Source organism: Corvus hawaiiensis, chromosome 19 (genome assembly GCF_020740725.1).
Source record: "Corvus hawaiiensis isolate bCorHaw1 chromosome 19, bCorHaw1.pri.cur, whole genome shotgun sequence".
NCBI lineage: Eukaryota > Metazoa > Chordata > Aves > Passeriformes > Corvidae > Corvus > Corvus hawaiiensis.
Window position 1 is genome coordinate 2,437,444 of NC_063231.1, and position 18,430 is coordinate 2,455,873.

At 51.8% G+C, this 18,430-nt stretch overlaps 1 protein-coding gene and 1 long non-coding RNA gene across 2 annotated transcripts in view; both read right to left on the bottom strand.

The window, feature by feature from the left end:
* Positions 1-18,430, bottom strand: part of MAP2K6 (mitogen-activated protein kinase kinase 6) — a 53,302-nt gene that overhangs the window by 25,694 nt on the left and 9,178 nt on the right. The window contains exons 2-3 of the mRNA XM_048323367.1: positions 1,704-1,770; positions 757-805 (exon numbers count right to left, since the gene is read on the bottom strand). Of these exons, the coding sequence (XP_048179324.1) occupies positions 757-805; positions 1,704-1,770 (116 nt within the window). The remainder of the gene's footprint in view (positions 1-756; positions 806-1,703; positions 1,771-18,430) is intronic.
* LOC125335615 lies at positions 10,529-14,011 on the bottom strand. The gene is made up of 3 exons (XR_007207501.1): positions 13,103-14,011; positions 11,694-11,809; positions 10,529-11,040 (listed from the first exon to the last, which is right to left on the bottom strand). It is a non-coding gene; the product is annotated as an uncharacterized LOC125335615 (long non-coding RNA).

Consider the following 18,430-nt stretch of genomic DNA (forward strand, 5'->3'; position numbering starts at 1 on the left):
CCTATCTTTTGCACCTCATAAATTCATTGTCCAGCTTTAAAGCGCTTTTTTGAATTCTGCTCTGCCTTTTTCTCCTATCAAAACAACTGTCCTGGGGTTTGTTTGTCCCCTGCTATTTTTTTAGACCAGGTAGATTGGTTTCCATGCTGTCAGAAGGATTTGCTTCCACTGCAGGGACATCTACCCTAAGTTAGACTCCTGAGGAGATGACTCTCAATACTAGCAAAGGGAAATCCTTTGGGTGAAGGCTTTAAATCAGCAAAGGAACTGCAGAGGAGAGTAAAACACCCTGTTAGCAACCCCTTGCTCTCCAATGGTTATTTCCAGGGCATTAGCTGCACCTCAGTGCAGCAAGGAAGGAATTTCCATGGTGGAAAGTATGAAGGGAGGCCACGTGTCATGGGAGGCACAGGGTGAGGGCTGGGGGCACGTTCAGCAGGGCAGTGCCAACCAGCAGGTCCAGCTGGCCACGGGGCCACACTGGGGTCCCACCCACACAAACACCAGGTGCCACTCAGATATTTATGGCTGGACGTGGCTCACAAGCCCCAGAGCTCACGAGCTCCCAGGTTGGATCTTCTCAGCTTTTATCCATCCAGCAGCTGCCTTCCCTTTCAAGTGAAATGGGCTGCATTGTTTTTAATAGCTGGTATTTAATTATCTGCCCTTTTTGGGGGGTCTGGAGCGAATCAGTCCCACAAGCAGCCAGCCCAGGATGGCTGATCTGATCCGATCCCAGAGGTCTCTCAGTCTTACCTCCTCACCAATAAAGATGCAGGCTTTGGAGTCCAGATCTCTGGGTGGCCTGCACGAAAGAAAAGGGAAAAGATGTGAAATATCCCCTACGAAGATCAGTTTTCCCTCAGTGAGTAAATCCAAGCCCCAAGCCATCCCCTCACACCTTCAGGCCAGCAGCCCTTGCAGCCCTCAGCAGCCTCCTGGCCTTGCAGGATCAACAGGTACAGCCAAGATCCACAAAGTCACCCCAAAAAGGGCTCAGGATAAAAGCTACTGGAACTGGCATTTCTCACAGCCAGCTTGCCCTGCAGCAACCCAGAGGGATTCACTGGGACAGGCAAGGCAGGTGGCAAGCACCAAACCTCAGCCAGCCTGCTGAAAAATGGATTAAATGGGCATGAACATCTAAACCTGCTATAAATCATCACCTCAGTCACACAGCACAGGCTGACAGGCTGAAAACACTCAATCCTCAAAGAAGCAAAGAAAGCCAAGCAGGCTGGAGTTGCACAAAGTGCCTTAAAAACAGAGGCATTCCTTCTGCAAGGCTCAGCAGGCAGGGAAGGGGATGAGTTTTTATGCCTTGGTCCAACGCACGGTACTCAAACTGGTGGCCAAAGTGCCACACCAGTCAAACTTGGGGGCCATTCTGGTTTTTCTCTTTTTCTGCATCAGTAAGAAGCACATGAGACTCACAGATGGGCAGAGGGTGATGGGCTGAGACCCCCTGAGAAATACAAGGGTTGTGAAATTATCACAGAATCCCAGAATGGTTTGGGTTGGAAAGGACCTTAAATCTCATCTCATTCCACCCCCTGCCATGGGCAGGGACACCTTCCATTGTCCCAGGGGGCTCCAAGCTCCATCCAGCCTGGCCTTGGGCACTGCCAGGCGCCAGCCAAGGCTGGAAGGCAGCTGGGCTTCGTGGTTTGCTTTTCATTCTGCCCCAGTGTTTGCAGACTTACGTGGAGCTTGTCTGTGGTTGCTCAAATGCTTCTTTAGGAATTTTCAGCCCAGGGTTTCTCTTCTTGCCTGCGAAACAAGAAAGAGGCAGAGTTAAAGAAAGGCATTTTTTTGTTGTTGTTACGATTCGTTTGGGGTTAATTTGCAAAACACAGCTTGTCTATATTTGTTGACCTTATTTCACATAAATGCCCAGCCAGGCTGGTGGGGCAGACTCAGGGCACAGAGTTCAAACATAAAGTGCCTTTGTTCAGCAAGGTTTCATTTAAACCTGCGAGCTCTGGCTGCCAGCTTGGTACAGAAAACAGGCAAGAGCTCTGGCAAAGGCAGGCCACGAGAACATGCAAAGGGAAAGGTATTTCTCCTCCTACCCACGGAGGATCCCTCCAAACATTTCTTAGATTGAAAACCATTCCAGATACATAACTTCAAACCCTGGCAGGATGAAACATCTTTTTAAAATTGCATCTGAAAGTCCCCATTCTGATTCTGTTTAACTGCATGTTTCACCTCCTGGTCATTAAAGTTGTGCAAACCCAGCAAAAATAAAGCAGAATTCAAGTTTGCAGGCTCCAAAGCCATTTGTTTCTATTCACACTGACCAGCCAAGCCTTTCTGAGCTGGATGCAGCTCAAGCTCTGAGGCAGCTCAGCTGCAGCTCTCCTGGAAAGGGGGTCCAGCCACGAGAGCCAGGCAGAGCAGAGAAACACAAGAACCTTTTTATGACTGCACAGATTCAGCCACATTTCAGCACGGGGGCTTGAATTCATGGAGAAAATAACCTGGAAGCATCAGTCATGTCACCAAACCCCAAGGTAAACATCTGGCTGCTTGGCTGGGTAATAAAATCCCTGGTCCATCCCCCCAGAAAAGGCACAAGCACCTAATTTAGGTGTACAGCGTTTTTAACCTAACAATTTATATCCATTAGAGAGTGAGTTTTACTCCCTATTCCCAAACCTCTCTCTCAAACTTCACCTATACATGTCTGAATTTGTTTTTCCTTTCAACACATCAATAGATGCCTGTGCATCCCAGTGCCAGAGCGGTGCTGGATCAAAGGGCAGGCACCCAGAATGGAAAATGACCTTCATGAATCAATTAATCAATTCAGAATAGCAATTTTTTTTCTAGGGTTTTTGTTTTTGGGTTGTTTTTTGTTGTTGTTGTTATTGTTGGGGGTTTTTGGTTTTGTTTTTTAAGGGTTTTTTGGTTGTTGTTTTGGTTTTTTTAGGTTTTGGTGCTTTTTTGGGTGTTTTAGTATTTTTCTCCTTGTTGGCTCCAAAAGATGGGATCTTGCTCACTCCTTTTGACAAAGTCATTCCAGGATGGGGCAGGCTGCAAGAACCCAGCTGACACCTCGTGGGAAAAGCATTTATTGGAAGCTCCTGTGCACTCTCACTACTGGGATTAGAAATCAACAGAGCTGTGAATGTACATAGGAAACAAAAAACCAGAAAAAAAGCCAAATCTCTGCTCTTCAGAGCTCCCAATCTCACGCAGGAAAAGCAAAATAAAAGCAGCAAGGTCATGCAGAAGCACAAAGAACAGCTCTCAGTGTTCCCAAAAAGTAAAAGCTGGTCTGCAAGGAAGCAAAAACGATTCTAAAATCCAGTGGAGGAACTCCTACAGTGAGCAGAGCTGCTCTTTGACCCTTTTCCTTCCAGTTTTTCAGTTGTATCCAGGAGGCAGAAGTGAGGAGCAAGCCCTGCTGTGCTGGATGCTCCAGATTCCCTTTCCTGCCCAAGCTGTGCCAAGTGCACCTCGGATCCACGAGGATGCTAAACGGGGAGGGGTGTCCTGGATGTTAGCCAAAAAAAGGAATCCCAAAAATACAGGTCTGGCAGTGCAGGCAAACAAAATCCCTGCTCCTCTGGCATTTTCCAAGCTGTCATCCCAGAGACCTCTCTGCTCCCTGTCTGCATCCTCAAGGAAACAACACAGCCACAGGCACAGGAAAAGCATCTTCACACTGATTTTGCACGTGGAAATCAAGACACAAAATCCACCAAATTTCTCGTGGAGGAACTGCTTCTATTAAGGCTGAACTGTTCCTATGAACACGCAGCAGCTGCCTCCTGACAAACCCCAAGGACCAGCCCTTCCCTCTGCTGCAGTCACACTGGCACCACCAAAATCAAGTGAGAAACAGGCACAGATTTGCTCTGTTATTCCCTTTTTTGTGTTTTTTCCTTCATGGCTTTGCTTGCACCACCCCCTGTGCTGTCCCCAGGCCTCAGGAAGGTTCCTCAGGCAGCTCTGGGAGGGTGGAAATGAACCTACTGGAAATGAAGCTGATTTGAACTGGACTCAGAACAGGTTGTGCAGCCTCGAATCTGGTCGTGGTTCACAAGTGGTGTCAGCAGAACCAGGGAGCAAAATGCCAAACCCAAATAAACATTAAAAGCTTTTCCGCCTCCTGGTGAAATAAAATCTGCACTTTGGGGAGTTTATTTTCCTTGTCTCTTCTTCACAGAACACAATATTTTGAAACTTTGCCATTTTTTTGAAGCACAATCTGTCCATGCATTCGAGCTGCCAAGGCACAAGCACAGTTGAACATTCTTTGGGGTTTTCTTTTCAAGAAAGGAGAAAGCAGCAACAGTAGCTCAGGTAAGACACGGGTTTAACGATGGCAGCGGGAGGAGGGATGGGAAATGGGAATTGCCATGGCCAGGACTTGCACCTACAGCACCCACAGGTGCTGAGGGGGGATGTGCTGTCTCCATGGTTATTTAACGAATCCTGGCTGAAATCAGGCGATTTCATGGCTTAACTGGATCAGGCCAAATTTCTGAGCTCCTTTTGTTCCAACATGCAAAGCACTCATCTCTCCAAGCCTCTGGGGCCAATGTCTGTGAGTGGTTTGCAGGAAGCATCAGCAATCCTGAGCCTGGCACTACTTTCAAACTAGAAATACGAAGCAGAGCCACCCCAGAAGGCTGCAGTGGGATGCAGGAACCAGGATCCCCCTTTACCCCAATCCCCAGCTCCAAAATTCAACAGTCCAGCTCACACATGCTTGACTTTCTCCTCAAACACAAACATAGTTAAAAGGCTTCTTTTTTTTTTAAGGAAAAAATAATTGGAAGTCTCAAGATCAGTTCTGTTCAATAGGAACTGCCAAGCAAGTGTCTCGCTGTCAAAATAAAATCCCCCAGTTTGCCAGAGCAGACGTCGGCTTGGGGAGATGATGCTGTATTAAACTGCACAGAAAATCATCTGCACAGGAGCTCCAAATGTGGAGGCAGCTTAATAACACACAAAATTGGATGGTACCTGTTCCATCCACCAGAAAACCAGTATTTTCCACAGCGTTTTTATGAATCATTACTATTTTTAGCTTTGTTTCCTGGAAAAAAATCACCACATGTGTTTATCTGCCGGTCTGTGTCCCTCGTGGCAAGTGCAAAAGCCACGGGCCCATTTCAGCCCCATCTGACAGAGAAATGGAGCTTTTGGAGATTGTAAATCTGAGAAAAGCAGGTGACTAAATAAAGGAGTCCCCAGCTCAGGGACTGAAGCACAAAAGCCACCCATGGCAGGCACCAGTGTCCACACAGGCCGCGGGTGCCTCAGACGCCAAAGTAACAGCACAGGGCTCAGTCCTGAGGCACAAACCACCAGTGCAGAGGGTTTTCACTGCAATCCCTTGGAATCTGCAATAAGGAAAGCCCCAGTGAACCACCACACACAGCACAAACTCAAAATGTGGCTCCCTCTGCAGAAGGCTCTGCTGGTGGCTCAGCAGATGGGATCGTACATCTGCTCCCCAGTACCCAAAAAACCATGGATTTTCTGTGTAAACAAGCCCTGGAGCCTTGCTGGTCCCTGAGCCTTCAAGCTAAATCTCATTTGAGAGCTCTCCCTGCAGTTTGGCACATGGAGACATCCACAAGCACTTGACTCAAAAGCAAAGCTTTAAGAATAATTGAGGGGGAAAAAATTGAGCCTGGTTTGGAGTCTGAAGTGTGGATGCTGAGAGACATCTCCAGAACCCAGTTTCGATTCAGCAAAACTTCCAGGGTATCTGTGACATTAAGCAGAAACTTAAATCTACTTTCTTTTAGGAAAAAAAAATTACCCACAGTAAATATTGAACCGACTGGTGCTGGAGAAGGGGACACCTTTACAGAGCCTTTCTTGAAAGTGTACTGCTCAAGGCAGCAGTTCCATCTCAGGATGAGAGCAAACAGCCTCAAGTCATGCCAGGGGAGGTTTAGATTAGAAATTAGGAGGAATTTCTTCACCAAAAGGGTGGTCAGGCATTAAAAGAGGCTGCCCAGGGCAGTGGCAGAATCACCATTCCCGAAAAGACAGGAGGGTGTGGCACTTGGGGACATGGTTTAGTGGTGGGCTTGGAAGTGCTGGGTTAATGCTTGGATTCAATGAGCTTGGAGAGCTTTTCCACCCTTAATGATTCCCTGATTTTCTGGTTCTAATGCCAGCAGTTGGCTGCAGCATCACTGAACCTCCTGTGCCCCGGCACTGACCCCATTTGCTCCTGCAGGGCCTGGACCAGCCCAACCAACCCCGAGAACCAAATGAGGTCTGAAAGCAAAACTGCAATAGGAAAAAGAAACCCTGACTTAATGAAAACACATTAAATACTTCCCTGTGAAGGTCTTAAACCAAATTCCTGAGGGAGGGGAGAAAAACACATTTCCAAGGGGCTCGTTAACCTCTTCCCACCAGCACTGACAAAGCTCAGGGATGGATGTTGTAAACTCCCTTCAATTCAGGCAGTGCTAAATATCAATATTGAAAAAGGAAACTTCAACGTTCCACAGCGAAAAGAACAGAGAATAACACAGAAAGGGAAGACAGAGGAATTCGCTGCCCACATAGGCTGTAACAGAAAATAAACTCTGACTTCTGAAGGAAAATCCCATTCCCCAGTCTCCAGACTTTTCACTTGCAGTCGAACACTTTTTATGATATAATCCAAAATAAATGGTTCCTTGCCACAAAAAGCTCCTATTTCCTTCAAAGGATATTAACTAGTTCTGTCTTCACCACAATTTATTATTAAAGCTGTGTTCCAATAGCCATGTAGCAACATTTCCTTTCAAACAACACTCTTTAGCATATAACTTGCTGGTAAAATTGCACAGGTGGGAAATGCCTCTTTCTCCCATTTTTTTAGGAGATAAAAGTGGCTCATTTACAATTCCTGTCTCTCCCAAGGATTTTTTGTCTGATTTCTTGGAAGGTTTTGAAAGCTAAATGATCTGGTTTTCCCCTAGCAGCTGTACTCTCTGTGTGAGCAAACCCCCACATCTAAAATGAGGGCAAAATGGGAATGTTTGGTGGGTTTCCACAGAAGAGAGTGAATTTTGGCAGCTCATGGGCAGCTCACAAAGCTCCACAACCAATGTCTGGCCTGATCCTGAAGTGCCACTTTGCAGAGCGAAAGGACCCTTGGCGATGGCTTAGGTGCAAAACTCCAGGCCCAGACGGTTCTTGCAAAACCAAGGAATTAAGATTATTTTTTTCTGTGTCCCAGCCACCCTGGAGATGCCCAGCAGGAGAGCTCTTCGCGCAAAGCCTTGGTCTGCAAGTGCAAAGGGTATCCCTTATCCACAGCATGGTTCCAGCCCACACTGCAGTAACAATGGTGAGCTTGATGCTGTCAAAGAGAACTTTAAGCCTTACAGGACACCTGGAAATACCCAAATGTCTGAGAAATCCACTCATTAGCCCTCCTGGACACAAACACTGAGATATCTCAAAGCTGCTGATGGCAGCCAGGGCAGAGCAGGGTCACCAACTGCTGCTGTAGGTGTTAACAACCTTGTATTTAAAAGTATTTTCACAAAGTGACCAAAAATGACCAAAGAAGTGAAAGAAATATTTTTAACAAGTATTAAGGATCATCTCACAGGTTCATTATTTATACTTGCAAATTCTTACAGTTGTTATACAAACCATCTTGGCACAGTCTGAGGGCTGGGGATGGACTTGTCCATCTCCTTCAGTTCCGTCACCTGCCCCAGCACCAGCTCGTCACCACTGCCCAGTTCTCAAGGTGAAAAGCCTTTAATCCCACCCAGGTCTCTCCCAGGAATCCCACACGTGGGGACATCCCAGCCCAGTGTGAGAGGAGCGGGAAGGCCGGGAGCATTCCTGGTGTCCCCACAGCCACACACTGCCCACTCCAGACTAAACAACGGCCACCGAGCAGAGCCTGGGGCTCCCTGCTGAGCTGCTGTGCTGGAAAATTAAAACACACAGAGATAACGAAGTATATTCTCAGTGAGTGGGCCTGAGGAGAAGCTGTGCTGCTGGAGCCATACCCAGACGCCTTCTGGCTCCATTCCAGCTGAAATGGAAATCAAGCCCTCAAAGAGAACACAAATGGAGGCACATTCCTCAAGTAGCCACTTCTGGTGGGTTTTGTAGCACAAAACCCTGGTGGCCACTTCCCCGAGGCAGCCGCACATGTCCTCCCATGTGGCATCTCCACAGCCACGACCACAGCAACCCCTGCACCACCCCCTTCCTCCCACAGGCTCCAAATGGGTGAATCCCTCTGAAATTTGTTATTTGGGCAGTCCAAGTGTGGAACCAGGCTAGGGCTCTTGGATTCAAATGCCTGTGGGACAGACCCGCAGGTGACAGGGGTCTTGGTGACGTTGGTGACTGTGGTGGAGAGGCACCAGGGAAGTTCTCGCACCACTTCTGCCCCCATAACTGGGTTGTGTGCCTTGGTAACCTTTTGGTAAAGGTGCCTAAATCCCTGCTGTGCAGAGCCCCAGGGACAGGGTGGGTGAGCACCTGAGCTGTGCCCACCATCCAGTTTGTAAATGCAGAGCTTCAGCCAAGCCCTTGTTTCTGGAGAAAACCAAAAACCAGGTGTTCACGTAAGCACCAATGATGTGGAAAAGTGGGTCTGAAAATCTGGTTTCCAATCCTGCATTAAGCCACAAAAAAAGAATTTAATATGCAAGAGATGTTTAAAAGCTGCAGAAGTTTCAACCAAAGGCCAAGGGACAGGATAAGATAGATTTGTGCTTCATTTCTCTCCTTGAAACGTGATGGAGCTGCTCTCTCCTTAGCCCTGCCAGTAAGTGGCCAAGTGCCACTGGCTGCTCTTCCATCACTGCCAGGAGCAACTGGATCTGTTGGAAGCAAATGGAGATGCTCCAGGGATGATGGTGTGTCCTCTGTGCAGGACAGGGACATTTCCCACACGTCCTTTATCTGTGTCTTCCCTCATGGCTGTTTGCAACAACTCCTTGGAAACGGCAAACTTGGAATGTGTTTCCTTAACAACACTTCTGGGCTGCCTGGGGAAGGGAGCAGAGCCCACCACAGTCGTGGGGCCAAGGTGGCTCCCAGCTCCAGGCTTTCCTCCTCTCGTTTGGATGCCATGGAGCTGCTGGCACATTTGGTGGCTGCTGGCACATCCAGGTCTGAGCACACCACGGCCCCATGGTGTCCACACTGTGACTCACACCTTTATGTCTGAATTAAAGCATTACTTATTTTCCTTTCTGTCCCCCAGGAGCCACATTTTGGGTCAGGAAGCAGGAAAGGCAAGAGCACTTTTATGGCTGTGGTGAATTTTTCCAACGTGTATCAGACTGACAGCACAGCAGGAAACCCTGAAACACTGGCACAAGACCGGAGCAGGCGATGCTGTGTCTGCATCCCATCTTAATTCCCAAGGCTCCTGAAGAGAAGAGCATGGCCTGGGCACAGCTGCCCCAGTGACTACACACCAGCTGACCCCAAACTACCCACTGGCACCGTCAGCTCCCACATCGTAATGGTGGGAATGCAAGTCACTGTCCTGTCCCGAGGGTGGCCATGTCCCAGCACCCAGCTATGTCCCAGCACCCAGCCATGTCCCAGCCCCCAGCCATGTCCCAGCACCCAGCCATGCCCCAGCACACAGCCATGCCCCAGCATCCAGATGTGTCCCAGCACCCAGCCATGCCCCAGCATCCAGATGTGTCCCAGCCCCCAGCCATGCCCCAGCACCCAGCCATGCCCCAGCACCCAGCCATGTCCCAGCCCCCAGCCATGTCCCAGCACCCAGCCATGCCCCAGCACACAGCCATGCCCCAGCACCCAGCCATGTCCCAGCACCCAGCCATGTCCCAGCACACAGCCATGTCCCAGCATCCAGCCATGCCCCAGCACCCAGCCATGCCCCAGCACACAGCCATGTCCCAGCACCCAGCCATGCCCCAGCACCCAGCCATGTCCCAGCACCCAGCCATGCCCCAGCACACAGCCATGTCCCAGCATCCAGATGTGTCCCAGCACCCAGCCATGCCCCAGCACACAGCCATGTCCCAGCATCCAGATGTGTCCCAGCACCCAGCCATGCCCCAGCCCCCAGCTATGTCCCAGCACCCAGCCATGTCCCAGCCCCCAGCCATGTCCCAGCACCCAGCCATGTCCCAGCCCCCAGCCATGTCCCAGCACCCAGCCATGCCCCAGCACCCAGCCGTGTCCCAGCATCCAGATGTGCCCCAGCACCCAGCCATGCCCCAGCACCCAGCCATGCCCCAGCATCCAGCCATGTCCCAGCATCCAGCCGTGTCCCAGCATCCAGATGTGTCCCAGCACCCAGCCATGCCCCAGCACCCAGCCATGCCCCAGCACCCAGCCATGTCCCAGCATCCAGATGTGTCCCAGCACCCAGCCATGTCCCAGCACCCAGCCATGTCCCAGCATCCAGATGTGTCCCAGCATCCAGATGTGTCCCAGCACCCAGCCATGTCCCAGCACCCAGCCATGTCCCAGCATCCAGATGTGTCCCAGCACCCAGCCATGTCCCAGCACCCAGCCATGCCCCAGCACCCAGCCATGTCCCAGACCCCAGCCATGCCCCAGCACCCAGCCATGCCCCAGCACCCAGCCACGTCCCAGCACCCAGCCATGCCAGCAGCTGCCCCGGGGTTTCTCCGTCGCAGGGCTGAACTCGCTCCTCTGACTCAACCCTGCAACCTGTAATAAACCCCTGGCAGGAGAGGCTCCAAACCAAAATAGCAGGGCTGTGAGGGAGCGGGCGAGGTGCACCCGGTGAACCAGTGGCGGGGTTGAGCAATGCCAGGGTTATTTGCGGCCCAGGGCCTGGCTCTGCCGCGGGAGCCGTGCTCCCGACCGGCGGCGGCTGACGTAGGTCAGCCCTGCTGAGGCACAAACACCGCGGAGACAAAGATCTTCAGCTTTGCTGCGAGGTAAAATCACAAGGTCAGGGCTTCGTGCCTGCCTCAGACCGGCCTCCAGCAGGAGAAGCTCTGAACAGCACCAGAAGAAAACACTGGAACAAGGCAGAGCAGAGAGCTCTGCAACACGGACTCCAGCAGGCTTAATCTGTGGATCCTGCAGCGCAGACACAGACAGAAATGTCACCAAACTCTGCAAATATCAGGACCTATTTGTCCACCTTTCAAGCTCTGTATTTCAGTAATTCAATTTTGAAGGTAATTTTGGGCTAATCTCTCTTACTCTGCCCATTTTCCTCTTAACACACCCTGCAAAAGGGCTGCGGGCTGCTGGATTACTCATGTCAATACTGAAACCAGAGGGATGCAATTTCTTCTTGTTTATCTGCACATTTTGGTTACGAGAGTCTGTCTGTCACTCTGATAAGAGTGCATTTCCAAATTCTAGAAGAGTTCAGACCTTCTGAGTGCAAAGAGGAAGAGACACTTTGATAGAGATCAGACATGAGCTTCTGTGCTAACACATGCCCTGAGGAGGGGCTGCAGGGATGCTGGGGAGGGGACGGGGAGCTGATACAGCTTTGGGGCAATTCTGTACCCCCTGGAGCCCCCCACCAAACAAACTTGAGCCCCCCTGCAGCTCCTGCAGGGAGCACTGGGATAATCACATGCTGGAGCAACCATCCAGCAGGTATTGTGGGACACCAGCACCCAGGGCCAGTCTGGAGATGAAGGAGGGTCATCTAATGGAGATGATCCTAAAGGTATGGGAGTTCAGGATCCTTTTTGTCCTGTGGAACTCACGGACACCTCACTGAGCTGTTTCATGGGCTGCCACACTGGCTTGGACATTCCAGCACCATGGATTTCTCTTCCCAACTGGGCTCTGGTCCAATGTGTTTCCTCCACCCCCTTCCAGTGCTGGCCTGCAGGAAAACCAACATGAGAGGGAATGAGGCCTTCAGTGCCCATTTCCACACTCACAGATCAGCAAAGAGCAGCCACATGCTCTCTCCTGATGCTAATGGGGAGGTGACAACAAACAGCTTTGCCAGACAATGTCCCTTCCCAGCCCAGACACAGCATCACTTCCAATCCATCACAGGAACAGCGCGGGGCCACCCGTCCTGTTCCTGCTGAGCTGGTGCCAGCACCACGCTGGCATCTGCAGATGTGACAAGGCCACACAGAGCCCTCCCCTGACACCCTGCCCTGCCAGGATCAGCCAGCTTCCCGTCAGACAGCAGCTGCAATGCAAAGCAGCCTGAAATCCGTGGTCCCTTAGGTGCGAATGGGAGATGGGAGATAGGAGCTCGTTGCCTGCCTACAGCTTTCAGCACAGGCCACAGGAGACTGGAATATTAAAAACCCTGTTACAACACTGGCTGAACTCATCTGGCATGTGCATCCAGCTGCTCCGGTGGCCTGGGGCAAAGGAACAGCTCCTCCCAAACAGCAGCACCTCCGTGCAGTGGCATCACCACCCCACACACACCTGAGCCGCGCACCTGATCCCAGGGAATTCCACCCACCCGGGGCTCGGCTGCCCCAAGCTGACCCCTGCACCAGCCCTCGGAGATCCCAATCACTCTCCTCCCAGGCGAGTGCAAGGTGGGAATGTTCAGCTCTCTGCTGATTCACCCCAGCTGCAAGAGGCTCTGTGAGGAACTGGCAGTGCCTCGGATCCACGGGCTGAAGAGGGGAGGAGGCGGTGGTGTGCAAGGGATGAGCACCAGCATGTGCACACTCAAATATCACCCCTAACAACCCCATGCATGGCCATGGGTGAGATGGAGAATCACAAACACCCTGCTAGAAGGGACCCACAAGGATCTCACCAACACCCAAAGTTGCACAAGCCCTGTCTGCGTGTCCCCTCTGCCCGGTGTGTGCAGTGAGGAATTCAGGCAGAAGCACCTCTGCAGCTGCGGGCTCCAAGTCACATCCCCCAAAGCAAGGGACTTCCATGGATGAGGATGTCAGCAGCTGCCAAAGCATGCAGCCCACAAATGCAGAATTCCATGCTTTGTCCATGCGCCCTCCCATCTCCAACAGCCTGACAGGCATCCCCTCGGGACCAAAGCCTCTTCCTTCTTCTCACCTTCTTTTGCTTAACTGTTTTTCCACCCAGCAACTTGATTTCACAGGTGGCCCAAGCATCCCTTCCACTCCTCCCATCACACAGTCCCAAATGCCCTCAAATCCTACAAATCACTCACAGCTGCACGACAGGGAAGCTGCAAGAAACACACAGCCAAGGTTCAGGGAAATCCTGCTGGGGTCCAAGAGATGCCCTAAAGGACTGGGCTTTGTGCTCCTTGTGGTCACTGGAGCTGGTTGCAATCCTTGTGGCTTCCAGCAGTGAGATGGCCACATCCTCCTGGCTGCTCTGGGAAAGATGTGATGATGATGGAGACCCCACGGAGCAACACAGGCCACTGGAGCCTCATGGCCTCTCCCCTTCCCCCATATCATGAGAAATCCCAGCAGTGGAGCTCCAGGGAGCCAGCGGATGGGGCAGGCGCTCCCCCAGTCCCCTGCACACCATAAATCACAGCCCCATTTTCCTTCTGCCAAGGTCCACTGGCCTCGCTGCTTCCCCATCCTAGAGCTTGTTTTCTTTGCTGCTTATCTCCAATCAGGAAATCCACAGGAGTTGCAGGCCAGGAAAGCTGTTAGACAAGAGCCTCCAGCCCTGGCCGGGGTTTTTTACAAGGGACTTTTCATTTTGCTGCCGCTTTGTTTTCAGCCCTCGCCTGTCTGCTTGCAGTGGGAGTTTACTGGAATCAAAACTGGAGGAAAGCTCTTGGAATTCACCCGGGGAACAAAAGGGCTTTTGTGCAGGAGGATTTGGAGGACGAGGCTGCTTTCACTGCCACTACCTCTGTGTCTGTTTTCCCCGTGCCAAAGAGCACCTGCCCATGGCAGAGCAGGAGGTGGGATGGGGAGGAGGTGGGCAGAGGAGGGGGTGGGCTCTGCCCGGGCACAGGGGACGCATGGGCAGGGGCACAGACACCTCCCACACCTGCCAGCAGCAGAAAAGCAGCACAGAAGGGCCAAGAGCTTCCCAAATATTGCTGCATCGTGTCTTATCCTAGCCTTTGTGCCTGGCTCTGCCCCTCCAATAGAAGGCAGGGAGGGCTTTGCTCCTCAGGGCAGCAGCAGCACCCTATGGAGTCTTCCAAGGGACTCTGCCATGCCAGTGGGTGCCCCCCATGCAGCCCCATGGATGAGGAGATGAAGCTCCCACAGCCAGTGGGTGAGCTGAGGGGATGCTATGGGTTTGCCCATGAGCTGGGCATCACTTCCAGTTCTCCACTCGTGTTTTTTTACTTCCCCTTATCCACCAAGATTTCACCTCAGAACACCACGAGTGACCACGGGGCTCTGACCAACTTCCCACACATATCCCAAGCGGGCAGCAGCCACTGTCCCACATTTAACACAAAAGCAGGTGCTCCATCTGCCTCAGTCATGAGGGGAGCAGGATTTGCCTTAAATCCATGAGCCCCAGCCCAGCTACAAACACTTCTGTACTTCCCAAACCCACTGCTCCCAATAGTAAAGAATCCACCTCATACAATTACAGAATATCCTGAGTTGGAAGGGACACACAAGGATCATCGAGTTCAACTCCATTCCCCCCTGCTCTGCTGAGCCTCAACCCCAATTTTCTTTCCCCACAGACACATTTTTGTTCAAGGTCTCTCTCCAGCTCCAATATTGTTTTTCAGGTTTCTAATGTGCTCGGTGCAGCTGGGATTTTCTCTCAGCAGATCTTGCAAAGGAGTTTTGAAGCAGCAGAGTGGGAGCTCTGCAGCAGAGCTGCATCTCCCCTGAGTACACAGACCAGCTCCTGCCTCTGCCCCGGCTGCAGGGGCAGCCAGCCTGGCAGTGCCAGCACCCACTTGGCGAGCCAGGGCCTCCTGGAGCTGCCAGCTGTGCTGCCAGCACGGAGAAAGGCAAATGGCTTTGGACAGGAAGGTGACATTGCCACCCGCTCGCTGATGCTGCTGCGGGCACAGCCCGACCGCGGCTCCAGCTGGGAGCGTTCCTGGGCCTTGCTGCTGCTCGGGTTTAAGCACGTGCTCAGCCTGAGCTCACGTTCCCATCAAGGCTGGCCTAAGTGCCAGGCTGAGCAGGGTCAGGGATGTAAAGGCTGTGCCAGACTCCTGGCTTAGCTGTAGCAGCTGGCTACAGCTTTCAGCCCAGCCTTCAGCCCCAAAAGGGACAGCCTGACACCCCACACACAGACAGCTTCCTGATGCTGCCTTGTAGCACCCACTGGCAAAGCCCTGTGGGCAAGTGCTGAGGCTTGTCCAGCCTAAGGGAGTCAGGAGATTTAAACATGAGAAAAGCAGGGCCTAGATATCAAAAGGGTGTGACTGGGACAGGAAGGGCTCACCTGGGGAGCTCTGCCAACAGCCCCTCTGGGGTGTCCCTGTCCCCAGAAGAGAATGCATGGAAATTTCATCCTCCAGCTCCTGCTCCCCACGCCTTAATGCAGCCCCATTCCCCCACGGAGATGTTTTTGCTCAATGAGCACCTCCCCTGTGGGATACGTGTCCTGGTGCCATCACCCTCACAAAAGGCTGCAACAAAATCCAATCAGGGCAATGTGAGGTACAGTTTTATTGCTGTCACCAGGGGCTCCAGGCAGCCACAGGAGTCTCATTTTACCAAGCACAGATTGCGTTTGTTCAGCATATTGTAAATTTGGACATTTCAGCTGCACTGCTATCAGACATCTCCTGCTGATGCTCTGCATGTAAAACTTGGGAGTTATAATTTTCTGCTCCTGAGTAAAGATACCTTGGGAAAAAATGGGCCATTTATGCTCCACAGAAAGAAAACTGCCCACTGATTTGGTCATGCCATGAGCTATAAAATATCAATGACTTTTAGAGCCAGGTGGAAACAGAGGCATGTGCCACAAGCCATTTCTTTATCAAGCATCCTCGCCTTCTGCAGAAGGCCCTGATGAACAGCAGGGCTGTGTTCATCCATGTGCAGGTCAGAAATCAGGTGGCAACTTTGCCCAGTGAGTTTTCCTGCATTAGAGGAACACCACAACACCAGCAGCTCTGGCACGGAAGGAGAGGATCTGCTTCCTTGCATATACTCACGGGGAATTTTTGCAAAGGTCCAGCCAAATATTGTGATTAAGTTTCAACATGGTCAAGGCTTTGATCAACCTGCCTTTGTGCCACACCATCACACAGCTCTCCCACTATTCTTTAATGATGTAAGAGCTTGCTTATTTTTATATCTCAGTTATTAAAGATGGCATTTTATAGTCCCAGACAGCGCAGAGGGGAGGAACTAACTCCTGCTCCCTCTGCTGGCAATGCCTCCAGCAAAAGGGTAGGTCCTACACCCAGGAACACCATTCCCAGGGAGAAGCCACAGGAACCCAAACCCACGTCCCCTCTGAGCCCTGGCACCCAGGGCTCCAGCGCCGCAGCTCCGGGCACTGCCCTCCTGTTATGGCACGGCCAGCAGCGACAGGGGCTGCTCCAGGAGCCCACGGGCACAGAGAGGCGAGGACTGGAGCTGCTCCAGCACCACCATGGCAGCAGCAGTGAGACCACGGGCACCAGCTCTGGGTGCTGCAAACACCTCGGCAGAGCAGGCTGGCACAGCAGGAAGGCTCCAGGAGCTCCAGGCTGTGCAGGGCAAGGTGGATGCAGCTCCCAGGGAAGCTCTTTCAAGTTCAAACCCATTTTAGCCAGAGGTCAGAGAGCACGACCTTCCAGACACCTCCAAAGAATCCCAGAATATCCTGAGCTGGAAGGGACCCACAGGGATCATGCAGCTCAGCTCCTGGCCCTGCACAGACACCACAACAGCCCCACCCTGGGCATCCCTGGCAGCGCTGTCCAAACGCTCCTGGAGCTCTGGCAGCCTCGGGGCCGTGCCCATTCCCTGGGGAGCCTGGGCAGTGCCCACACCTTTCCCTGATAATCCAACCTAACCCTGTACTGACACAGCTCCAGCCATCCCCAGGTTCCTGTCCCTGTCACAGCGAGCAGAGATTGGAGCTGCCCCTCGGGAGGAAGCTGCAGATTGCCGAGATCTCTCCTCAGCCTCCTCCAGGCTGAAGAGCACACATTTGCTTGTCTGGAATATAAAAAACACGAGCCATATATAAAGATCAAAAGCCTTTCCCCAGTTTTTATCACGCAATTTTATCTCAGTTTGGAGAACACACTGAAGAAATCCATGACAGCACAGCACTGTGACAGACTTGTGGCAGCAGCAAGTCTTGTCCTCCCAATAAAGTGACACAAGTGGGCAGATTTTTTTCTCTCTACATATGTCCACGTGAATCAAAGCCCGTCAGGTCACACCTCTCCACCCAGCCTTCTAAAGCAGGAGCTGAAAATACAAACCTCCCTTCATGAGCCTTTCTGTCAAAGCCCCCACAGAACTCCCCATGTGAGGTTTGAGGCTGTAGTTTCACTTATACACACAAACTCCCAAAAATGATACTGCTTCCCATGTGCATGAGCAGATAAGCAGAAATGGGGGGGAAAAAGTAACCAAGAGAAGCAGGGTAACATAAATCATCAACACAGATCCATAGTGTCCATCCCACTTAGCAACCAGGACAAAATATATCCCAACCTTGTAAATTCTTATGTGTGTGCTCAACCCCACTCAAGCACATTCGGTCCCACTGAGTCCTGCAAAAGGACTCGGACGCTGAGTTTAGCACGTGCGTGTGCACTTTCAGCAAGAAGACACGAAAAAAATCCTATTTAGCCTCTCCTTTAAGGGAAAAGAAAAAAAATTCTCCAGCCCCTACTGTTCCAAACAGGGCCCTGCTCTGCATCAGCTCTGAGTGAACCTCAGGATTGCTCCTGCCTTTCTGCTGTGGCGATGCCTTTTTAAAAACCCTTTTTAAAGCAAACTGCTGGAAAAGCAGCCCCCCTTGGCAGGAGATGCTCGCACAGGATGGACCCTAAATGAGGGTGCTCCGAGGTAAAGTGACGCTGGAAGCACTGGCATTGTTCTGGCTCGGCGCAGGAAGAGCCAGAGGAGGAATTCTCTGCTACTGCAGGAAGCTGTTCCAGCCCCTTATCAGACAGCAAGCTCCTGATTTCTTGCGGGGGAAGTACCAAATGTTTTTGAGGGGAAGGAAAAAAAAGAAAGGGAAAAAACGGCATGCCTGGCTTTAAAGGAAGCTGCCTGGTGACATGAATGGAGCTGAAGTCATGCTAGGAGGAAGCCCAAGGTGCTGCCCAGCTCAGGTGGCTCCAAGGAAGGGACACTCCCAGGGCACACTCCCTTGCTGGCACCCCACAGGGACCCGCAGAGGTGCAAGCCCCGGGGGTCCTTCTCTCTGCCAAACCCTGCGAATTCAGCCTTGTCTCACTCCACAGAATCACGGAATGAACCAGGCTGGAAAAGACCTTTGAGATCATCAAGTCCAAGCCATGACCCAACACCTCCTCATCAACTAAACCATGGCACTGAGTGCCACATCCAGGCTTTTTTTAAACACGTCCAGGGATGGTGACTCCAACACCTCCCTGAGCAGACAA